The sequence below is a fragment of the Polyodon spathula genome, chromosome 3, assembly GCF_017654505.1.
Source record: "Polyodon spathula isolate WHYD16114869_AA chromosome 3, ASM1765450v1, whole genome shotgun sequence".
Lineage (NCBI taxonomy): Eukaryota > Metazoa > Chordata > Actinopteri > Acipenseriformes > Polyodontidae > Polyodon > Polyodon spathula.
This window is the reverse complement of record NC_054536.1, coordinates 87,322,109-87,348,380: the sequence shown is the minus strand read 5'-3', so window position 1 is coordinate 87,348,380 and position 26,272 is coordinate 87,322,109. Positions and strand designations below refer to the sequence as shown.

The following is a 26,272-nucleotide window of genomic DNA, read 5'->3' as shown; positions in this document are numbered from 1 at the left end:
CGTTTTCTCATTGGAAATAGGTACATTTCAAAATATCACTGTCCTGGTCACAAATGCAAAGTTTGTGGGGAATAATAGCCATTTTCTATACTTTTGAGGCATAAGCAATTAGGAAATAACACTTACTACCCAGGAACAAAAATCGTGTTACATAGTGATTATATATTCAAATTAACTCAGAAATGGGGCAATGAGTCTTTACCCCGTTTATACCGGGACACACAGAATTCTTGAAGTAACACAAATACTCCTTGGAGAATTGAATATATATATATATATATATATATATATATATATATATATATATATATATATATATATATAGCAATATATATATAGTTTATTTTAAGGAGAAATTGCATCTTGAATTTATCCACTAAACTTGGCAGCATTAGCTAGGGTTCTCCCCAGGAACTCTGTACAGCCGGGCGGCAGAACATTATAGCCGGGAGCACTTTTAACAGAAAAATAAACTTGCCTTACCTTAAATATATAATACGACAAAGAATTTGAATAATGTGTTGTCTTTCATTGACTATATCTGGTTGCAGCTCTTTTTTTATGTTCTACATTTTCTTTTTCATTACTGTTTTTTATTATGGTAAATTACCTGCTTATTTAGGCACTCTATGATTTGACCTGGGAAAGATAATTATATATATATATATATATATATATATATATATATATATATATAACAAAATTCCACTTTTTTGGTGCATATGTATAGCTATTATGTACTATATATCACCTTACAGTACAATAATACAACAAAAAATGGACTGAATCATAATACCCGAAAATAATCTATATTTTTTTTAATAAAGTAGCTGGTGCAAATATAGTATTAATCCTTTGTGGTCCTTTGTCAGACCAGGTCCGACATTACAATTTTCCCCTTCCAGTCCGCTGTCATCAGAAAGACAAAGCACAGGTATCTAGTCGTTTTTTCTCTGGAAAAAGCAGAGAAAACCTTTCAATGACGGCGTGAGACTGATAGGCGCCAAATGAAGCAGAAAAAAAGTGCGTATCCCATAGCCTCATGCACCACAGAGATAACAAGGACATAAACAAAGGAGATACAAAGAATATCAGACATTTGCAGAGCTTTTTGAGATGTTATAGTAATAAAATAATGACTTCGGTCGCATTATTGAGGAGTTTGGTGATAAAACGAGTGATCACAAGAGGATTTATCACTATGCATGTCTATAGGTGAAAAATACAGCGAACAAGGGGTGGGGCTTGGCTGGAGATGCAATACTGAGTGTCCTTTTTGTAATTCAATGCCTTTTAAACCTGTTTAACTCAGAAAAAAAAAAAATGAAGTGCCTGACGCACTGAATAAATGGACCGCAAAAGGTTAAGCGGTGGATTGTGCCGATCACCGGCTTATTTTGACATCCTGCATTCATTGTCAATATTTTTGCTTTGAAAATAATTGGTTATTTTTTAGCAGGTCATTTTTAACATTTTAGCCTCTCGAAGCGCTCAACGCAGAAAACCCGCCCCTTCAACTCTCTGATTGGTTAAATGCTGTGTCAAGACGCAACACAGCGGTCATGTGATTCCAATATTTTTTTTTTCACCCAGCAACACGCAACTGATCTAGTCTGCTAGAAGCTAAATCAATCCTTATTGTTAAAGGCACAGTAGCATCTGCAAGACGGGCGGATCAGGTTTTTTTTTAGCTGGGCAGCGACAGCCACTGTGCCAGGCTGAAAACGTCTGGGGGGAACCCCGATTAGCTACAGTTAATTGCTCAAGTCATCAAGTTTTTAACATTCGATATGATAAATCAATCTTCTTTGATAATGAACACTGCAGCTTCTCTCTCTGGATCTGAAGTTCCAATAAAAGGAGACGGTACTTTGCTTGAAGTACGCATTGTATTGCATCGGCTCTCAATAACAAATAGTTATTTTTAAATGGAAATCAATGTGTTGATTTCCAATCATCTTACAGCATCATCTTTGACATGTCAGCACTTTTCCAACTGGAAACAGTAGCACTGAAAAGACATAACTCAGTTCAGATAATGCGTTGCAAATGAAAAGTTATGTAGTTCGTAAAACACGACTGCTTACTAAGAAAACAAAACAAAATATGTTTGCTCAATAACATCTGCTATAGTAACATAAAAAACGAGATACACTGTATCCATACTAGATTCCATGAAATAATAATAATTAAAAAAAAAAAAAATCTGATTCCGGAATGAAGACGATATTAGTAGGAGACCAGGAACAGCAGAACTCAAGCAACAAAGACTTAACATCGCCTGGGTAGTTTGCAGTCAAAATTCAAACTAAATTTAACTTTTACAAAACAAAAAGACTTTTTTCAGCCCAAGACAAATCACATCGCCGACCACTGCACACAGCAAAAGATGCAATGCTTGTTTGTTTTTTGACACATCATGTGTTATCTTCCAAAGTAGCAGAAGGGTGCTTGCATTTAACTCATTGATTTACAATACAAAATACTTATGCTACAGAAATTACATTGCATGGTGGTCTCGTTTAACCTTTTCAAAATACTTCCGCGTGTTGCACATTTTTTTTTTTTTTTTTTAAAGATGCCATTTTCACTACTCATGTACTCCCTTAGCCAACAGCAGAGCTATGTAATGAAGAGCGCCTGCCTCCCTGTCAATTATGAGTGAGGTAACAATTGTAGTGGCTGATCACTTCCTCCTCTCTCACAAATACAGTGCCAAATTTGTTCGGGTGTAGTTAGCGCATTTTTCCATTTGTTTTAGAAATGAATGAGTATTCGAGTAATGAGCAGTTGGATGCCAGAATCACCATCGAGTCCTCTTGAGGTGTCGTGGGCTAGTCGACGAAACACTGAGGATGGAAAGTGCCCACTTCAAGACCCCAGAGAAGTATCCTACTTAGCTCAATCCAGGCGGTTGTCATGCTGATGCGCTGCGGAGACTACGCTGTGGTTTTTCCCTGGAGCCAGTATCGTAGCCGTTGTGTGAACAGCATAGACAGCAGCACTTTACCAAGCAAACTAAAACTCTGGTGCTTTCAGTTTGGTCTGCTGCCGAGGCTGTAGTGGCCACTGACTGTGTAAGAGGTTTTCTTTGACAACAGTAGAGAAGCTTGAAGCTTTAAACAGTTTATATGTCAGGAAATGGTTGGGAGTTCCATGCTGCCTCAACAAAGTGGGACTTTATGATAAAGGAATACTGCAGCTACCAGTCTCTGCTCTAACCGAAGAGTTTAAGTGCGCCAAGGTCCAACTGGAAACGACATTAGTAGTCACATGACAAATGTATAACAGCACCTGTGTTGAAAACTGGAAGAAAGTGGGCGGAAAAGAAAGCTGTGGAAGATGCAAAGGCTGCCTTTCGAATCTGAGTTATTATGGGGCAAGTTCAGCATTGAAGAGGGGGTCTTGGTCTCAGTCCAGCTCCTCCTACATGGCACAAGGCAGCCCCAGCTCAACGGAGGAATCTGGAAGTCAACGAAATAAACTGATCCTTGGAGCCAGCATTACACTTCAGCCATCAACACCAGGCAGTAGGATATCTACATCATCAGAGGGAAGGAAATGCAAATGGATGGAGACGCAGATGGATCACATTAGTTTACTGTCTTTGTTGGTGCTTATCTTGGTGAGAGCGGAGTTCAAATCAGTATGAATTTTTAACATCTACTCTCATGTAATGGAAATCATTATTTAGAATACTCGAATATTCAGACTCACCCCTAATATGTGGCAATAAATGATACACACCAGGCTTATCCAGTCCCTTCGAAATGGACACACATATATTATCTTTCAAATCAGTATCTTTATAGTTGTCATGATCTGTCACAAAACTGGTATTTTTCCAAGTATTATTTTTTTCCTAGTATTATTTTTTCCCCTGTATTTTGGATACTACTTTGCTGTTCTCTGAATGCTCATTACCCAAACTGTCGCATGACAAATTGCAATTTCAAATTGTGTCGCCCTGGTGTCGCCCCCATGTCGCATGTGGTGTGAAAGGTACTTATCAAAAGTATAGGTTCTATTCATTTGGTTGCATTGCTACACAGTTTCGCATCACGTCTGGTGGGTAGCAGCCTTTACTCTGATAAACCTTGTATAAGCAGCAGTGTATTATTATGCTGTTGGCATTTTTCCTAAAATAAGCAATACTAATAGATGTAGCTGACTTTACCTGTTAGATAACTGGATGATTAACAAATCACAGAAAGCACAAGTAATTGCATAACATTTATTAAATAAATTGTAATTCTACAAATATCAAATTTGTCCAAATGCATTGGCCTTCTGTGTCCAGAATTCATTGGTCTGAACCTCTATTAGTATGCACTGTCCAGTTGTCAGTTCATTTCACTTATTCTTCAATGACTGCTTTTTAAATGTTTATCTCAAGGACCTCTAAACCATTGACTACACTCTTGACAAGAAGGATTAATCCATTTGCGTTAGAAAACAAGCAGATTATCCTACTTAATTACATCTAAATCCACAGTATACATGTCTATGGCAGTTAAGTGGAGCCAGATAAATGGAGGTTTCTGAAGTGATGTTTCTCACTAATTCTTTTTTTTTTTTTTTCAATTTAACATTGCCATTTTCTTCATTAAAACATAAGGCGATCCTAATGAAGATGGAATTTCATCAGGGAAAATGTCAACAAGACCAGGCCTACCTGACTAAATTCTCATTGTCTCCTGGACCTTTACAGGTGGCACACTCTGTCCTCAGATCATCTGGTTTTGGTTTCTTCTGCATTACTGACTGTCGCTGTCTTCTTTCTCGGGGAGGTGGCTCCTATGAAAAGATTAAACAATGCATGATGAACCAAAGAATATGATATATTTTACCAGATAGAAAATGTATATATATAAATATATCATACCTCTGTTTTTTCCTCTTCGGAGATGGAGACTCGTTTTCGTTTTTGGCCTCTAGTTCTCTATAATAGATAAAAAAAAAAATGCACATGTGAAACTGAAAATGTGCGACAGACAGATATCAGTCTTCACATATCCCCAGAATGTACTGGTGCAATCAGCACCCTAATTTTGTATTCAATTATCGTATAGGCATTTATCAATGATAATCGATGCACTGACATTGTATTTTTTAAAATAAGGAACAAACTTTTTTTTTTTTTTTTTTTTTACAGAAGACCCAATAAGTAAAGACACCATTGTGCATAATAGTTAAACAAAAAGGCTTACATTCAAATAAGAACAAAGGATCAGATGTATTTTTAACATTGTAATAATAACAATAAATACTATATTTTAACACAAGTCATTTCCATCTGAACTACGGTTGTTCATTATTGTTAACATTTTACATCCAAAAGCAAAGCAAAACATTTGAATTAATCTCACAATCCTGACTAATTTAACTAGAGTACTAAGTTCAGCTTCTTATATAATATTGCCATATAATCCAAACACAACATGCTTTGAAACAAAAGATGGTAATCAATATATAATAGATTTAAAACAAAACAAAAAAAACAAAAACATATTGCCTTAATTTTTAAATCAAGAAAACGTGAATAACTTCTGATTTGGCTTGTCCAGCATGAATGTAGAGGCCTAAAGTGTGTATCCTAGCAACACGCTAATCTACCATACTAGCACTAAAAGAAATGCACTCTCACACACCAGGGCTTGAATTTCATTTGTGTGTGCTGGGGGGATTTCCTCCTATGCTGCAGCCAATGGTGGGGTTTCCAAAATTTTAGGGGGCAATGGCAAAAGAAAAGGAACTTTTGCATATAAAAAATATATATATATATATATATATATATATATATATATATATATATATACTGCATCAACATTCACACTGCAGTGGTGGTTTAAAATAAGCTGCTTTCAGGAGACCTAACAGCTGTTCATCACTGTGAGACAGAGCATTCTCCATTGCTTCTGCCATTGTCTGACGTGAAGATTTTGCAAGCGGTAGAAGAAAAAGGTGCTTTTTCTTTTTAACAAGCGCCCCATTTCTTTCTTTTTATCTCTTTACACTCAGTCCTATTTCGGCCTGTTGTTTACAGTTTTCATTTATGTATATTTTAACTACTGGACAGTTTGTACTGCATGCATGTAACATCAAACAATAGTCTACAACATTTCCTTTCATATTATGTAAGTTGTAACAGGATCAGGCATACTATATGTCACTGCACCATTGAACCTCAATAAGAAACACTACACCATTGAACCTCAATATAAAATGAACATGGGGGGGGGGGCAGCGGAGCTTCTAAGCTTTACAACGGATATTGCCCCTTTTAGTCTAGCTGCTACAATGACAGAGCAATAGACTAAAAACAAAACCTACACTGTGAACTCTGTCACATGATGAAAGGCTTAACTTCAGGCAATCGCAGTTCTGGCTAGAAGTACCGCATACACACACTGTATACAACCTTGGAAAGCCTAGAGTCGGTACTTTTAAACAAACCATGTAGGTGTTTTTTTATGGTGCCTGAGTATGTGCGTAACCTTCGGTGCACTGGCACCCCAAAATGAATGGGGCAGTTTTAAGAGTTAAAGTGAAAGTCACCGCTTGCAAAACAACACCTAGATAGACTTAATATAGACTACCTACCCCCCCCCCACCCCCCCCAAACTGTTTACTTACTGCAGTGTACTGAGTTTCTATAATCCTTAAAGACAGCGTCCGAAAATCACGAAAGAGAGAATAAAGTCTTGCGGCACTTAAAGTACTAATTTTATTTATTTATTTTAACCAGAACTACTCAGAATGCGGCTCATAGTGCTTTCATCACTGACAATCACTTCCTTAAAAGACTGCTGTAGCATTTCAGGCATTCTAAATTGGGTGAAAAATACAGTAGTTTGGTTTCTTAAAATATCTCTCCTGCACTAAAAGTTGCAGATATGCGGGAGAAACTTGGAAAATGCGTGATTCCCACAATCCCACACTGAAATTCAAGCCCTGCGACACATACAAGGTTTTAATACAAACCGGCAACAGAAGACTTCAAACTGGGTTCTAATTTGTTTCATCGATTCACCAATATGTTATCAAAGCTCGGGAAATTTAAGGACAGATGATCAATAATCGATGCATCGATTAATTGTTGCACCCCTACCAGATTGTGATCACACACTCAAATTGAATACATTGGAATTTTATTAAAGTTTCTTCACTGTTACGAAACATTCTACTATTTCATTTTTTTTTTTTTTTAAGTAGATAATATGCTCTCAATAACATTTGACAGATGGATAGTTAGACTCTTTACATGTCTGTGGAAGAGCAGAGCTCTGCCATATATAAATTGGCAGTTATGGGGTTAAATTCCCCTACCTGCCTGGGTTTACTGTGTTCAGGTGGCTGGGGTTGATTAGAATAATTAACAATCAATCAGCACCCAGCCACCTGACATAAAAGGAGGCCTCAGCTTCGCATTAGGGAGAGGAGGGAGCTGAGGAAGCAAGCTGGTGTTTGTGCTTGCTGTTTTTGTGTTTATTTTCTAATCCAGTGAATGCATCGCCCAGCCTGGAACCTTTATTTTTCTAAGTTTTGCTTTTTGGAAGAATGGAGACATATGGAGGTGAGAGGGTGTGGAACAATGCAAGATCGGCTGGCAAGACCTATAAACAAAGGAACAGAGCAGGATCATTTTCCTCATGATCAACATATGATGTTCCATCACCACAGAACCTAAACCTTTGGGTGGGTGAAAATCCCTCATGTCCTTTGTTTTCATCACCTGCAACACTAAGGCACATTTTGACAGGATGTTAGGGGGGTCTAAGCCAAGGGCGGTTTACTTGGCACCATGACCAGGTGCTGCGATGTTTGGCCTTAGCATTGGAAGACAAGCGTAATCTGACCAATACGTTTCACCAGTTCCATCAAATCATTACACACAAAAGACAATATTCCTCTGTCAAGGAAAGAAACCACCAACAAAAGGTGTTAAAACCAAGCATTGCATAGGACAACTGGAAGCTGCTACAGACTGGAAAATGCTGGCAGATGTTGGTCAACAGCTTGTTTTTCCACCTGAGAGTGCCACCACTAACTTTTGACCAGACATTTTCTTGTGGTCTGTTCAAATGGTAGAGTTAACAGTGCCATGGGAGGATGCTGTGGATGACGCGTATGAGAGGAAGAAACTTCGGTATGCTCAACTAGCTGCTGAAGCGGAACAGCGAGGATGGAGAGTCTGAGTTTACCCAGTGGAGGTGGGTGGTCGAGGATTTGTGGCAAACTCTACAACCTGGTTTTTCAGAGAAGTTGGGTTCAGTGGCCAAGAGTTGCATCGCACAGTGAAGAACTTATCTGAAGCAACAGAAAGGAGCAGCAACTGGCTGTGGTTGAGACGGAAAGATTCTCACTGGGAATCTCAAGTACAATAGGAAGAAAGCAATGCTGATGTACGGGTAAGTAAGCTGGGCTGAATTGAGTGGGGGACGGAGGGGGGCAATGCTGGGATGCCAGACTCACTTTCGAGTCTTCTTGAGGTGGTCAGCTATACAGAATACATCCATATACGTACTGTTACTATGACAACAACATACCAATGCTTAAAGTGAAATGTGGCATTGTGAAAAAATACTACAATCATCAGGACAGTTGCCGTGAGATCAGCATTTATACATATGTGTGTGTGTGTGAACTGTAAGAAAGTAAAAAATAATATATAATGGTTTTCTTTATCATACAATATGAGTTCATTCATTTTGATGATGCTGCTGCATATACAGTATACACAGAACTGAAGAAGCAGAGACGGGCTACAGCTGAGTAAACTGTACGCAAGTTAACTGACATTAACATCATCGTGTTTCCCTTGATTCCCATTATACTCCATTTCAATGCAGTAATAATATGCAGAGCGTGACATTAAGAGGGTTTCACCATAAGTCATAGATAGAGTAATCGGTTTGAAATGGCCATATTTTAACATTACAGCTACACTATGCCTTACAATCACAAAACAATGAAATTATTGAAATCCCTTGTATGTGCTATGTCCAGAAAAAACATTACTTCAGAAGTAAATTGCTAAGAATCCTGGAACAGTAAACTAGTGCAGGGACTGCCTAACACAGATTAAAACAAATGGTAAATAATATATTGATGCGTAATTCAGACACTCCAGTCTTTTAAAAATCATGTTGCACAGTAAATCATTCAAAAAACACATTCTTAAAGTCAAGTTGAAAATTAAGGTACTCAAGTGATTTTTTTTTTTAAAGGAGGAAAAATAGACAACATATTTAAACTGACTGAATATAATCCCATCTGTTGCCTTTGGCAACAAAAGACATGGCAGATGGAGCAGTTATCACCAATTGGCAGCTCAATTTCCTACCATTACCCCTGACGAATAGTACCAGACAATGACTTTAGCAAGAAACTGACAAAGATGCATCTGAGACGCTATATCAAGGCCAATAACCTTCTAGACAAGCTAACCTATTTATTTAAATTAAAACAGAAGTGAATAAACATGTATGAAAAAATACAATTCATGCTATCTGTTAAACTTCAGAGTTGTTTTTCTTTTTGTTTGTTTGTTTGGTTTTTTTTTTGGGGGGGGGGATCACAAAACATTTTTAGTACCATGGAATAACATATTCTATCAAATGCCAGTTTCAGGTAAATACTGAAACTCAGCTAGTCAGCTAATAACACATTCCTTTGACATAGCTACCGATACTCCAGCCAGTAAAGTTTCAGTATGTGAAAAAGCAAACCTCAATCATGAGTAGGGTTTTAGCGATACTAGATTTTTCACATCATGATACAAGCTGAACAAAAAATGTCAATATCCTGGTATTATCATGACAAGTGATCACAGACTTGAAGGAAAATTATATATATATATATATATATAGACCAAATAGTAATGTTACAAGTGATATATATAAAGAAAAAAAATATATATATTCTTTTACAATAGAACATTGCCTGCAATCATGAGTTAAACTCTGTTACACCGACTGCAGATACAAATAGATACTGAATGTTTACTGGAAAGGAGGACCCCTATTCTCAGTATTATGTTGAATGAAATGGTAACCATTTGGATATTTAAAGCATAAGAACATTTGTACTCATGTTCATGACATATAAACCATACAAGATTAGTTTTCACATTTCCTTGAAATACAAACTCACTGCAATCAGGGTTAGACAACATCACAACTTGTATAGTACTGTTATATAAAAACATCCAAGCCTCTGCTGTGGGGTATGGATGTTTCAAACATATATAGTTTATTTTACAAGATGAAATGCAGGTAACTGCTCTTCTAGCTAAATACAATACCATTACATCTAGGCTACCTGCATGTTTTACAATGTTAAACAGCTTAAAAGCATGTAGGTTTTCTTTCTTTTTTTTGTTTATGGACTCCGGCCTACCTTGTAACAAAGATTAAATGCATGAAGCACATACATGTATATTGTTAATACTCGGAGACCAGAGAGAAGTCAGTGTTACCTCTGAGTTAGTTATATTAAGCTGGGGGGCATAAACATAAACAGTTGGTATCGCATGAGTCCCACGATTGAAACCACATACTCCTTACTCCGTTGGGGTGTGTCCTACATGTCACATGACACACAAAAGGTCATTTCATTGGGAACTAGAATCAACCGCAAGCATTTCACATTGTTTAACTGACAAGTAAGGAAGGTTTCCAAGTGTAGATTGTTATATAATACTACATATCTCTGAGTACATATATCAGTGCCATTATGCTGCAGTTCATTTCTGTAACACGATATAACTAACTGGTGTATAGCTGCAGCCTATCAGTAACTGAAACAATGTCGCTGTAAACTTTACTGTTTTATTTTCTTTTCTTTTAGCTTTATAGAAAGATTACTGAAATAAAGTTTTAGTACACTGAAAAACAAATTAATAAAATTGACATATGCATATTGTTATAGACGATGAATTTATTAGTCTGGGGTTTCGAACTGGGTTATATTTCCGAGACCTGTATATCTGCATAAGTGTTAAAGTAATTCAAAACATTTTAAATTGAAAAAGCAAGTGAATGACACATGAAAAATAAAACATGAGTAATACCGCAAGATTTTTATTTTTGTCACCCAAATAGGCAAGTCACAGAACAGTTTAGCTTGGCCTTGCCATCCAAATGACTAAGCCTTCCTCAGAAACCAAGTTAACCAAAATCCACATTACTTTAAATTACAACAGAATAACAATATGGTAGAAAAACAAGCACATCTGGAGGTAGCAACTCCTCAGTGGCAGATTTTTCTAATTTCAAACTGAACTGTGGTTGGGTAACATTTACACAATTAAACATCACAAAAAAATACAAATCTCCAGTACTAGTATATGAGGGGAATGGCACCGCTTATAGAACAGTTTGTAAACATTAAGTAAAATGGATACTGTATGGAAAATGAGTGGTTGTAAGTGGAGGACGATATAATTTAGGGTTTCAGAAATATGTCAGGAAGGTTACATAATTCTAGCCACAATTAATTTACCTTTTATTGAAAGAAACCAACAGCCAAAGCAGACAGAATGAATCATGGTACAGTACTGTGTTCCACATTTGAAGACAACGAAATGATTCATCTGTTTCAATGGTGACAGAGCTAAAAGCTGCCAGCCTCTAAAAATCACTAAAAAGGACCCTCTCTGGTGTCTTGCATGCACTAAAGACACTCACACTGTTAGTTGCTTGATTTTCAAAATCTTGGTACACAATCTCAGTGGCAGTATTTAGATTCTGTTTATATACATCCCAATAATCTCACATCCAGTAGTTTTAGTAATTAATATGACCAAAGATTAAAATAAATGTCCCTGCAAAATGGCTATTCAGTACTGGATGATTGCCATAATCAAACTTGACAGAGAAACCAAGATGTAAGAATACAGACCTAAACTGAAATCCAGAGCTGCATCTCAAAGCATGTCGAAATGAAAGTCACATAAATACGGCAACTATGGCAGCCGTATTAGGTTAGAGGTCAGGTTTAAGGTTATTTTGGTTCATTAAAAAAATAGATTACAGTACAAACTTCATAAAGCTGTGTACTAAATGTAAAGACACTCTGTCAAAGCGTAAATATTGCTAGAAGTATATATATATTTTTTTCACTGATAAAGCAAAGTAAAAGTTATGCCAGGTTACCAAAGCAATGCTATCATAGTATCATGCCTGTCACACGTTTCAGAGAATGACCACACAAAAGATGACATGCACTGCTGTCAGATAAGCCACCTACGCTTGGGAGGAAACAATGAAGGAAGCTAGAAGCCATGCCCGGCAAGAAATAAATTATTGTTTGAAATAAGAGACAAAACTAACAGTTCTTTGTTAGCGGTCTGACAATTTCTATAAGAGGCATTTTGTTTATAGTATACAATACTGGGGGGGGTGTCTTCAAATATTAACTAGATTGTATACAATTACATTTTATGTATTTAAATCTGCAAATTGCCCAAGAATATTAAAGATTATGCTCTGTTGTTTATGGGTAATCTAATAATATATCCAAAAGCATTTCCTCGTGGATTTGTATTACTGAACATTTTTCTCTGTCATGTTCAAGAATGCTTAAATGTCTAATTATGTTTAATCATTACAAGGAGGCTACATACCCAGTTGCAAAACAAAGGTAAACCCAATAGCTAAAGTATAGTTAGCAATATTGTCTTATTTTCTTTCAGAGAGAGAGAGAGAGCGTAATCTCTGAGAATCTGGGTGTGGTAGAGTATGATAAGTCAAAACAATAAATTATGATAAATAATAGCACAGTGTGGTGCTGACTTATCTTTCTTTGCTCACAGTAAAGAAAGAAAAAATACACTTGTATAGCTTTAAAATGTTTAATATCTTGAGCAGCAAAACAAAAAATAATTAATGACAGTCTGTCATTACGTAAAATTGAGGGAGCTGATGCCATTGCCTTGTGACTTTTTGCTAATGTATTGCTGCCAAACGTGAACACCTCATTGGCTAAAATAAAAACCGCTTCAGCAAGTAGATATTTAATCTGCTTTGTGTTATTGTGCAATATGTGTGTATGTGATAACAGTACAATAGTAATGCTTTGTTTTTAATTGTTTTGTATATTGTTGTTTGTGATGTGCAGTACGAAATCAAAACGAACAGTAATTCTAAGTGCCTATGTATATTGCAGCTAAGGCATCCGCAGTTACAGTAAAAATGGAGAGCCAACTCCAGGACCATGATATATCTGTATCCGCAGTATAGTGAGGGGCGATAACGAGGGATGGGTGTACTTATTAAATATTAGATAAAGTGAATAAAGAGCAATATGCGTCATCCTCTTGTGAACATTTTCTCTTTCTGTTGAGAGAAGATGAAGCAGTCAATGAAAAAAAAATAGATATATATTTTAAATGCCAATTCTTTTTTACCATTACTGAAAGTGGAGCACAATAAAGCCTAAACTAGAAGGTCACCCAATTCATAAATCCAAATTCTTTATCTAATTATGTACATGGTACACTGATTTATATTTACCATTGAAGTGCATTATACAATAAAAACAAAATATTTTCAGGGAGGAACTTTACCGTGTTTCTTACTTGGACCTTCTTAGGTTCTGGGGACACATCCTGTGGAACAAATTTTAATGGCTCCTTAATTTGTCGCCTTGATCTCTTAGTCCCATCTGGTAGGGTTTCCATGGCAATGTCTGCCTCCATGTCACTGCTACCTGCCTGGTCACATTCTGAACACTGCCTGAAAAATTAAAAAAAAGATTGCATTACAACTACAGAAATGCTAAATACGGGTGTGAGGCGAGAGTGTATTAAATGGAATGTCCAGACAGTAATTTATGTGTACAGAAATAATTATTTTTATTATCTATACACAACAAAATAATTAAATAACAAAAGAAAACAAAATGGTGTGAGGGAAGGAGTGCAGGGGTGAAATCCAAAACCGATCGTGATAACTCGTCTTTAATCGTCTTCGTGGTAAACCATACATAAACAAAAAAAGACAAATGTTAGTGTTTTTTGTTTTTTTGTTTTTTAAATCCTGCTGCACCAAACTAGTCTCTCCCTCCACCCGTTATTCCTCCTATTTTACTTTCGGACCAACCCCGAACACAGTAGTACGTTGCCTTTAGTATGTAATGTCCCGCCTCTCTAGTCAGTGGAACACCAATCCCCAAGTGTCCTTATCCTTCAGTTGACTCCAGTGGCTGGAATTTACATACTCGTACTTCCACCCCTCACCAAGGTGCCGCCCCTCAAAAAGATGACTTTTGCCATGGTCACGAGATCTTGGTAAGGGAAGTCCCGAGTTGGTTTGATGCCATCTACTGTCGGGAGGCTGAATCACAGACCGAAATCCCTTTGACTCATCACAACGGGTTATTTCGTGATTTGAAAAATCTATGCCATCTTATTAATCAAATTTATACCATTAAGCAATGCGATGGAACAACTATGAATGTCTTTACACTAATATATTTCTTGTACTTAAAGTTTAGATGAAAATGTAATTTGTGTGTATTTTAGACAGTGGGTGTTATTGGGAATGTTTTTCATCAACCAGGACGGTACATCTAGGTTGCATTTAATTATGTTTTTTTATACATAATTCTTTATACCCACTCACAAGAAAGCACTCAGCATACTTCCTGACGATTAGAACTCTGGGCACAAAAAGTGGGCTGCAGAACAACCAGGTTTTTAAACTGCACTTCTTTTGTTTGATAGACTGTGTCAACGTGGATGCAATCTACATTCTGCTATTTTTAACATGGTTGACCTTATCTTCTGAAGGGGTCTGTGTAAGGCTATGCAGGATTCAATATAGCAAATCAGAAAGAAACTGTTCATTGATCACTGATAGCATAAGTCAAGAGGGGATCTGAATGTGGTGGATTTTTATATCTCAGTGACATGTTTTCTAAAAAGGTTTATTTTTAAAGAAGGGACAAGTGGTCTGAATGGACTAAACATGATGAATAAAAACTGGTGTCATGTAGGTCCTCAATATCACACGTACAGTGCCTATAGGAAGTATGCCCCCCATTCGACGTTTTCAGTTTGTGTTACAACCTGAAATCTTGATGCATTTAAATGGGATGTTTTTTCTCCTTTGATTTACACAACCTACTCAACACACTGACACTCCTACATAAGCTCAGGTGCAACCAGTTGCCTTCAGAATTCACACAATAAGTTAAATGGAGTCCATCTGTGTGCAATAAAAGTGGTTCACGTGATTTCAGATTAAATATACCTGTATCTGTAAGGTTCCACAGTTGGGTAGTGCATTCAAAGCAAAGATACTACCATGAAGACCAAGGAGCTTTCAAAATAACTCCAGGATAAAGTTATGGAAAGGCACAGATCAGGGGAGGGGTATAAAAAGACAAGAAATTCACAATCCTTGACAGAGCTTGAACAATTTTGCAAAGAAGAATGGGAGAATGTTGCATGAACAAGATGTGCAACCCTGGTAGAGACTTATCCCAAAAGACTCACAACTATAATCGCTGCAAAAGGTGGTTCTACCAAGTATTGACTCAGGGGGGTGAATACTTATCTAACCAAGACATTTCAGTTTTTTTTTCTTTCTTTTTCAATAAGTGTTGTTTCACAATAAAAATGTTCTTGCCACTTCAAAGTGTTGAGTAGGTTGTGTAAATCAAAGGAAAAAAATACCATTTAAATGCATCAAGACTTCAGGTTGTAACACAACAAACTGTGAAAACGTCCAAGGGGGGTGAATACTTACTATAGGCACTGTATAAAATTCAAGTAATTTTATATGTACTTGACAATCATGTTTCCTATATGATGTCACACCAAACCATTACACTGACTGGTGTAATACAGTTTTTCTTTTAATTTTAACAACTAGAAAAAGATAACTAAATGTATATAACTTTACTGGTACTTTCATTAGTTGACTTGCTACCAACAAGAACTATAGAACTTAACCTGTAAATACACACAAAACACCATGCTTGTCCCAGGTGCACGCTTGGGTGCTCAGAATTCCAGAATTCCAGGAAATAATGATGGGAGTAGTGCACCACTTCTGTTAGTAGGGATTTGATAATTCAATGAGCTGGCAGACATTCTGGCTATGTTTTAAAATGTGCTTTCTAATAACCATTGGTCCAACAGGAAAGAGTTCAGAAACCTCAAAGAAACTGAAAACACTTAAAAAGAACCTCATGTTTCATCTTTGTTCTATTAATCTTGAAAGGGACACAACAAAGATGAAAGGAAGACAATCAATATAGCCCCATTCCTTCTACTACAGTCATATCTACCAGACTGGACTAATTAAAAATGATAGTTGACTTTGAGATAAGAAGCACAACTCAAGCATGAAATTTCCCGCTAAGACAAGCAAGTGGTTTAAAACAAAAGCTGAGTACCCACCAACATGGATCTATAAAACCAATTAAATGTTTTGTCATCGGCTGCCATCTATGACTCTGTCAATCTGATGAAAGTTGGAGGGTGTGCTTTATATGTGCATTATAAATATCACAAGGAAACTACTGAAATTGAAGAAGGAATCTATGAAAAAAACCTAGGAGTTTATGTTGATTCAGAAATGTCTTCCTCTAGACAATGTGGGGAAGCTATAAAAAAGAACAAGATGCTCGGATATATTGTGAAAACTGTTGAATTTAAATCAAGGGAAGTAATGTTAAAACTGTACAATGCATTAGTAAGACCTCATCTTGAATATTGTGTTCAGTTCTGGTCACCTCGCTATAAAAAAGATATTGCTGCTCTAGAAAGAGTGCAAAGAAGAGCAAACCGAATTATTCAGAGTTTAAAATGCATGTCCAATGCAGTCAGGCTAAAAGAATTAAATCTATTCAGTCTTGAACAAAGAAGACTACGCGGCGACCTGATTCAAGCATTCCAAATTCTAAAAGGTATTGACAATGTTGACCCAAGGGACTTTTTCAACATGAAAAAAGAAACAAGGACCAGGGGTTACAAATGAAGATTAGACAAAGGGGCATTAAGAACAGAAAATAGGAGGCACTTTTTTATACAGAGAATTGTGAGGGTCTGGAACCAACTCCCCAGTAATAACGTTGAAGCCGACACCCTGGGATCCTTCAAGAAGCTGCTTGATGAGATTTTGGGACCAATAGCTACTAACAACCAAAAAGATGGGCCAAATGGCCTCCTCTCGTTTGTAAACTTTCTTATGTTCTTAATCCCAAGGTACTGGTTCTGTGAAAGCCTGGCACTTAAACCTAATTTGCTTAAAGAGCCACATGGTGGATGTGAAATACACTAAACCACTGATGAGCGCTCAAATAAAAGCATTCCTTGACCCAAAGTAACCTGCCATATTCCTCCTGAGATTCAACAAAGCAAACTATGATTTTACAGTGAGGAGCTCTCCAGATTCAGCTTCAAACTCATCTTGATTCCATCTCTTGAGGTTCATTAAAAAAAAAAAAAAAAAAAAAAAAAAAAAGAGAGAAAATGCTGGGTAATTAATAGATGATTAGTTGGTTCGATTGGCAGTACACTAACCTTTCACCTCAAACCATGGGTTCAAATCTCAAATAACAATCAAAAAAGATCATACATTATTTTGATTTCAAGAAGAAACTGCGATGCCTGCATATAACAATTGATAGCCAATTTATTAGGAATGTAGTCCCTCTTTCATGAGATGCTTGCAGCATGAAACATTTTATGTCAGATCTGCCGATAGGCCCCTCCGTGGAATGACATCCACGGTCTCGCCTGCCGAGGAAATAAGCAGTCATTCCGTGGCGCTCGCTTCCTCTTTTGTATCGAACCCGTGAATGCGAGTGATGCGACCTTGCAAGGTTTTGTGGTCGTCTTTCTGGGAACCAGGGGTACGGTAAGTAACCTAATTCTCCCTTTCAATTCGAAGATGACCATCAACCAGTACTTTTGGGAAAATATACCGGAGCCGTCACGAGGTGGCGTGAATGGACAACATATGAGGGATGCCTCGCTACCGCCAATTAGAGTTGGTGGTGCACATGTACAACCTCAAGGACCCTGCTGCTTAATGAAGGCATAGAGGGATATACCACATTGATGTGGTAGAGCCTGGTGAATGTATGCAAAACAGACTAGCTAGCTGCAGTACAAATGTCAGTCAACGATGTGCCTTGAAAGAGCAGCCATGATGCGGCCACCCCTCTAGTAGAATGCGTGGCCACCCTCCCCGATGGGGGTAGGCCAGCTTCATTATAAGCAGTCAATACTGTGTCCAAAATTCAGTGGGCCAGTCACTGTTTCAACAGGGCTTGCCCTGGGGTCCTTTCACCATAGCAAACAAAGAGCTGGTTAAACTGCATCTTCGTCCTATCCATATACTCTCTCAATGCCCTCACAGGGCAGAGAGAATTCAGTTTCCTATCCTCCACCGAATCAAAGGGAGGGGGGTGGAAGGTCTCTAAATTCCACTGACTGGTTCAAGTGGAAAGCCGTAATCACCTTGGGTAGGAACGCAGGGTTTGTGCGTAATGATTTCCATTATCCCAGACGCGCATACAGGAACTGTGCACAGACAGAGCCTGCAACTCATTGAGCCGCTTAGCGGAGGTGATGGTCAATAAAAAGGCTGACTTCATAGAGAGATATTTCAGCTCTATGGAGGGTATAGGCTCAAACAGGCCCTTAGTAAGAGCCTCCAGTACCATGTCTAAACTCCACTCGGGGAGGGCATACCCTTTTAGGGGGAAGCAGTCGCCGTGAACCCTTTAGAAACGGGGTTCCCAGAATATGACCTCCCATGGAAGCCGAGTCTATAGGTGCAAGTACATTTTCAGCGTAGAGGGGGACCTGCCCAACTCTAGTAAACCTTGCAGAAACTGTAAAATAATCACTATGGCGCAGTAAATAGGGTCATGGCCTCTGGTCATGCACCACTTCTGAAAATACCTCCATTTAGAAACATACAATGCTCTTGTGGAGGAAGACCTAGCGTTCTGCAGTGTACTAATTATTGCATCTGAGAGCCCTAAGGCGGACAGATGGTCCCGTTCAGGGGCCAGACCCACTGATGGAGTCTGTCCGGATCTGGGTGCCAGAGGATGCCTTTCGCCTGACTGAGGGGATCCATGCGTAGGGTGATCTTCCAGGGCTGGCCCTGCAGCAGCTGGCAAAGGTTCGAAAACCTGATTCTCCTAGGCCATCTCGGGGCCACCACCGAAAACTGTCGCTTTCTCTCTCCTGACCTTTTCCAGAAAGACAGGGAGCAGCAGTATCGGCGGGAAAGCTTATAAAAAGCACTTTGGACCTTTCATTGGCTAGGGTGTCCGACTGCCTGCTGCCACAGTGGCTTGCAGGCGGTTCCATCAGGTCACCCAGCGGAGCCGTGGGAATCAGGATCATCCGGATTATTGTGCGTGCCTGTGGAGCTTGCCACTTACCGAGATGTCTCACGTTCTCGATGAGAGCACTGTAGGACCTCTATTGCTGGGCCAACAGTATACGGGGATATCGGCACGTCCAACAGCGGCATTTTATCCGCATCAGGGACCCTCGCCAGTGACAGCCAAAGCTTTTTGTGAGCCTTCACCAGGTTTGCCAGGCTCTGTCCCAGGGCTTCCCGCAGTACGCCATCCAAATAGGCAGTCAGAATACTTGCTGTACTCACTGAGAGAGTCACCTGGTCAGAGCACAGGATGCACCAGAGGAGACACACAGGACAAAGCTGCTGAGGTGGGTGAGAGCTCAGTTAGTTTGAAAAAGAACAGAGCAGAAGGGATAATACACATTTATTTATTTATTTTTGAAGGCCCAAAGCACTAAGACGGGTGGGCCGAGGCAGCCAACAAAGTCTACTCGACAGCAGGGCAGGCTAAAGCCCAGACGGAGAAACACACAGTATTTTTTTTTATTTTTTTTTCCCCCCCACCAAGCTGCGCGAACGACAGTAATCTACAATTTTGCGACCTACGTAGCAACACGTAAATGCTGCATGCATACACAACCAAATAATTTATAGATACTCGCAGATTTGTACTTTCAATGCAGGACATACTGCATTTTTAAAGGGAATAAAAGTACATGTCTAATCAAAAGTGTTTTTACATCCATTTCCAAGATTTCACTTTTTTCAAATTCAGGATTTTCATGATTTCCGTGACAAAATTGTAGCCTTACTCATAAGTGCTATCAAAAGTGGACTTAAATATTAAATACCAAAAGTACAGAAGGAAAAAAAAAAAAAAACTATCAATATACTTGGAGAGAAATACATTACAAAGAAGATCCACCATATTTTTATTTTTTTTTTCATTTTAATATTAATAGATACAATGATTGTACTGAAGATGCTATTAATACTCTACTTTTTGACAATGACCTGGCAAATGACATTTAATAGAGAAAAGTGTAAGGTACTGCACGCAGGAAATAAAAATGTACATTATAAATATCATATGGGAGATATTGAAATTGGAGAAGGAATCTATGAAAAAGACCTAGGAGTTTTTGTTGACTCAGAAATGTCTTCATCTAGACAATGTGGGGAAGCTATAAAAAAGGCTAACAAGATACTCGGATACATTGTGAAAAGTGTTGAATTTAAATCAAGGGAAGTAATGTTAAAACTGTACAATGCACTAGTAAGACCTCATCTTGAATATTGTGTGCAGTTCTGGTCACCTCGCTATAAAAAAGATATTGCTGCTCTAGAAAGAGTGCAAAGAAGAGCGACCAGAATTATTCCGGGTTTAAAAGGCATGTCATATGCAGACAGGCTAAAAGAATTGAATCTGTTCAGTCTTGAACAAAGAAGACTACGTGGCGACCTAATTCAAGCATTCAAAATTCTAAAAGGTATTGACAGTGTCGACCCAAGGGACTTTTTCAGCCTGAAAAAAGAAACAAGGACCAGGGGTCACAAATGGAGTTTAGAAAAAGGGGCATTCAGAACAGAAAATAGGAGACACTTTTTTACACAGAGAATTGTGAGGGTCTGGAATCAACTCCCCAGTAATGTTGTTGAAGCTGACACCCTGGGATCCTTCAAGAAGCTGCTTGATGAGATTTTGGGATCAATAAGCTACTAACAACCAAACGAGCAAGATGGGCCGAATGGCCTCCTCTCGTTTGTAAACTTTCTTATGTTCTTATGTTACTATCACATATAAGAAAATACTAGAGTTCTGTCCAAATACAAAATAGCTTGCTATAGCATGTATTGTAGTTATTATTGGAAACTACAGTGTTTTTACATGGGATCAGCCACTAAATACTGTAGTAACCAACAATGAAACGATTAGACCTCTAACTCATCTGCACAAATGAATTATTGGGGCAGATTTACTAAGCTTTGTTAAATGAGTAAAACACTTAACTATAATAAGAACATGTTAGTCAAAACAAACAATTATAAATAATTAAACACCAACAATTATGGAAAGATAAATCCTGCAAAAAAACCAAAACCAAAACAAAACAAACTGTAAAATCTAGGCTCTTACAACATTCACTAAAATTCACATCAACTTCCAAACACCAAGCAAATAAATTTAAAAGTCTATTGAGGGTTGAACTTGCAATGCATTACAGGAGCAGATCAATTGATGCGTGCTTAGGCATGTAAGTTGGGCTTAGAGTAACATTACCAAGAAAACGGTAACACTGACGATCCCACAAGAAAAAATAGTAATAATGTTTGCACAACTTCCAACCATTAGTTTTGCATTTTTATTCATTAATCAATGGTGTGAAAATGAAATTTTACATACACAGCAGTATGTCAAGAATGACTGAAGAATGCCAGTACTTAATACAAGTGGTGCTTTTTTTAATTGCTTGTTTTTGTACTGACAATTTCTAATGACATTATTTAAAAAAAATAAACAAACAGGAAAATACACATGGCATACATAAAATCTCTTCATTAAAATTCATGGCATGTCTTTTTTTTTTTTATTAAAAACATTGCTGTATACCTCTTTGGCACATCAGAACCTCCAATAGAGTAGCTGCTACAGCCAGATCTCTGGTGTAGCAATATGTTTAATTAATTGGGTAACCTACACAACGTGCAATTTCTTAAATCGCAATTGCCATGTTAGTTTTAGATATAAATCTACCTCCTGTCTATTGCTATTGCAAATAGCCACTGGTATATATTGTTTTGATTAAGGAACTTTTCTAGTGTAGTCTTTCATGCCAGTATGTTTCTGCATGCAAAACCCCTTTACATATCACCATCTGTAACTGGGCATGCATGATAGGTCTCTAAATTTAGAATAACGACATCACTTTTAGTGGAGAGTCCTTAAATGTCCACTGTGAAACAGCTACAAGCAATGTTAGCCTAATGTATCGTAACTGTTCTAAGGGAAAAACTTTGCAAATTCATACCAGCTCCCCTAACAGGAATGTTTAATAAGGATGTATCCCTAAAGTAGACAAATCTAAATGTAAAACTAAATTGCCAAAATGGTTTAATAGATCAATTAAAAAAAATATTCAGCGAAAAAAGGCACTTTACAGAGCATTAAAAAAGGACCAAAAAGAAAGTACGCAGAAAGAGTACATGGAACTGCAAACGCAAGTCAAAAAGGAAGTTAGAAAGGCCAAGAGAGAAATAGAAATGAACATTGCTAAGGGAGCTAAAACCAATTCCAAAATGTTTTTCCAATATTACAACAGCAAGAGAACATTCAAAGAGGAGATTAAATGTTTAAGAGATACAAATGGCAAAATCGTAGAGGAAGAAAAAAAATAGCAAATATGTTAAATGATTACTTTTCACAAGTTTTTACAAAGGAAGATACTGACAACATGCCCCACATGTCATCCAGTTCCTATCCAGTTTTAAATAACTTTAGCATAACTGAGGCAGAAGTGTTAAAGGGACTAGGAGCTCTTAAAATAAACAAATCCCCTGGGCCGGATGAGATCCTCCCAGTAGTACTCAAAGAAATGAAAGAAGTAATTTACAAACCGCTAACCAAGATCATGCAGCAGTCTCTTGACACAGGGGTGGTACCGACAGACTGGAAAATTGCAAACGTAATACCGATCCACAAAAAGGGAAACAAAACTGAACCAGGTAACTACAGACCAGTAAGCCTGACTTCTATTATATGCAAACTTATGGAAACTATAATAAGATCCAAAATGGAAAATTACCTATATGGTAACAGGGTACTGGGAGACAGTCAACATGGTTTTAGGAAAGGGAGATCGTGTCTAACTAACTTGCTTGATTTTTTTGAGGATGCAACATCGATAATGGATAATTGCAAAGCATATGACATGGTTTATTTAGATTTCCAGAAAGCTTTTGACAAAGTCCCGCACAAAAGATTAATTCTCAAACTGAACGCAGTTGGGATTCAAGGAAACGCATGTACATGGATTAGGGAGTGGTTAACATGTAGAAAACAGAAAGTACTGATTAGAGGAAAAACCTCAGAATGGAGTGTGGTAACCAGCGGTGTACCACAGGGATCAGTATTAGGTCCTCTGCTATTCCTAATCTACATTAATGATTTAGATTCTGGTATAGTAAGCAAACTTGTTAAATTTGCAGACGACACAAAAGTAGGAGGAGTGGCAAACACTGTTGCAGCAGCAAAGGTCATTCAAAATGATCTAGACAAGATTCAGAACTGGGCAGACACATGGCAAATGACATTTAATAGAGAAAAGTGTAAGGTACTGCACGCAGGAAATAAAAGTGTACATTATAAATATTATATGGGAGATATTGAAATTGGAGAAGGAATCTATGAAAAAGACCTAGGAGTTTTTGTTGACTCAGAAATGTCTTCATCTAGGCAATGTGGGGAAGCTATAAAAAAGGCTAACAAGATGCTCGGATACATTGTGAAAAGTGTTGAATTTAAATCAAGGGAAGTAATGTTAAAACTGTACAATGCACTTGTAAGACCTCATCTTGAATATTGTGTTCAGTTCTGGTCACCTCGCTATAAAAAAGATATTGCTGCTCTAGAAAGAGTGCAAAGAAGAGCAACCAGAATTATTCCGGGCTTAAAAGGCATGTCATATGCAGACAGGCTAAAAGAATTGAATCTGTTCAGTCTTGAACAAAGAAGACTGCGTGGCGATCTAATTCAAGCATTCAAAATTCTAAAAGGTATTGACAGTGTCGACCCAAGGGACTTTTTCAGCCTGAAAAAAGAAACAAGGACCAGGGGTCACAAATGGAGTTTAGAAAAAGGGGCATTCAGAACAGAAAATAGGAGACACTTTTTTACACAGAGAATTGTGAGGGTCTGGAATCAACTCCCCAGTAATGTTGTTGAAGCTGACACCCTGGGATCCTTCAAGAAGCTGCTTGATGAGATTTTGGGATCAATAAGCTACTAACAACCAAACGAGCAAGATGGGCCGAATGGCCTCCTCTCGTTTGTAAACTTTCTTATGTTCTTATGTTCTTATGTGCACTGTACTATACATGTGCGTCACTGTTTGCAGTATTATTTAAATATGAAAATTCAGCTTTTACATTTGCTATCAGCATGCATTTAATTATGATACAGTGGTGTGTAATAAACTGTAGGTTAATACTGACTGCTTGGTTCGGATAAGCAAGATTCTACGGTACATGTTTAAAGCTGTCTCCATAATCCTTACAGTAGTACAAAATGTTAAAAAAAAAAAAAAAAATTAAATTAAAAAACACATTTGTAGGTACGTAGACGTCAGTCCATAGTAACAGTAAGGATGTCAATTGTATATTTCAGTTTTCTTATCAAATCAGGTACGCAAATTACAACAGCCAGCCACGGAGTCACACAAGCAATGAAGCACACGTTCCCATTATGTTAACCATGCAGACAAATTGGGCAACTGGCTTTACTCAACTACCGTAATCAGTCACATATCCGCCCTAATCATTTATCCACCATAAATCAACCTCTTCAGCAACGTTAATTTATTATTGAACAGAGAAAATTAGTTCCGATATTGCAGACCCTATCAAAGTTTTCATACACTGTGTTTATGTGCTCCATGCGCTGCTATTGCTGATAGTGTCATGTGAGCTGTATATGTAAATAAATCCTGTTTGCCTGCAGGGCGTATCAACTTCAACCTCCGTCTCGATATCCTGCCTATCACTCAGAAGCAAATGCATGCACCCACATGGCACTCACAAGCATTAATACCCTGTATCTTTCTAAATGAGGGATTTAGGTGAGCTCCCTAATAAAAGCTGAATCTCAAAAAAATAATTGTGTGAATATAATAAGTGTTACATCTGTGTATGGTGGTATTTAAAACAGGATTCATTCATCCAATTTTTTACAGCTTAAGGTAATTCACCTGACATGCATTCTATTATAGAGCAACTGACAAAGCCATCTGCATCATTCCACATCCCTGGGTAAGCTGCAAGAGGAATGGATTTGCATCGCTCAAGATTGGATAATGGGATCTATGGGAAGTCTACCAAAACGAGTCATTCTTAACTAAAAGGACAGCAGCAATACAAAATGTCTCATTGACGTTTATCTTTATTCTAGAAAAATGAAGCAAAATAAATTCTGCTTCAATTTCTCTACAATCTTGTGGATGATATGTTATACAACCGCTTTACTTACATGTTCTACTTTTCTTTTAAGCATGTTCTAAAGAGGGGGCCTGGCTGTTAAAGTGTAAAAAATAACTTAGGTACGTATTTAAGAAAAGTATTCAAACTGTGATTAATACCATGCACGTAACGTTCAAAAAGCTAGAAAAAGATTGCAGATAAAATAGGTCTCACCAGTAACTGTTTTTAGTCTTCTTGGGCATTCTTGTGAGGGGTGGATCTAAGCAGCCCAGGTGGTAATGCAGTTTACAGGTATCACAGAGCAGGAGGAGGTGCTGGTCCTGGTTTTTCTTGCAAATCCCACAGCTGCCAGGAAATACATTTATAATCCAATATTGTTTAAATCACATTTAACAAGTTTGTGAGTTTGCTTCTGTACCTTTGTATGTATGACAAAGATTTAAAAATGCATTTCATACAGGCTGTAATTTTAAACATACTGGAGAAGTGACCAGAGTTTATTTTTAAATACATGCCATGAAAACAAGCAATGCAAGAGGGCAGGTAGCAACTGTAGACCAACTGGGATGGCGTAAGCATACTGCATTCCCTGTAGTCTACTGTTGCTAAATAATTGTGTGCATCACATAACACATTTCCTATACAGACTGTTGAGAAACTTACAAGAAACTAAGTAGCTTTTACACTAAGTTTTACATTAGAATTTTGATTAAGTGTTTTGAAGTTGGATGACCTATACA

At 37.7% G+C, this 26,272-nt stretch overlaps 1 protein-coding gene across 3 annotated transcripts in view; it reads right to left on the bottom strand.

Annotated features, from left to right (window-relative positions):
• phf14 (PHD finger protein 14) overlaps nucleotides 1-26,272 on the bottom strand; it is a 132,498-nt gene that overhangs the window by 50,826 nt on the left and 55,400 nt on the right. For 2 of the 3 annotated variants that reach the window (XM_041246261.1, XM_041246263.1), the window contains exons 13-16: nucleotides 25,746-25,877; nucleotides 13,571-13,739; nucleotides 4,886-4,942; nucleotides 4,676-4,797 (exon numbers count right to left, since the gene is read on the bottom strand). In XM_041246261.1, the coding sequence (XP_041102195.1) occupies nucleotides 4,676-4,797; nucleotides 4,886-4,942; nucleotides 13,571-13,739; nucleotides 25,746-25,877 (480 nt within the window). The remainder of the gene's footprint in view (nucleotides 1-4,675; nucleotides 4,798-4,885; nucleotides 4,943-13,570; nucleotides 13,740-25,745; nucleotides 25,878-26,272) is intronic. The other variant, XM_041246262.1, reaches the window with a different exon arrangement.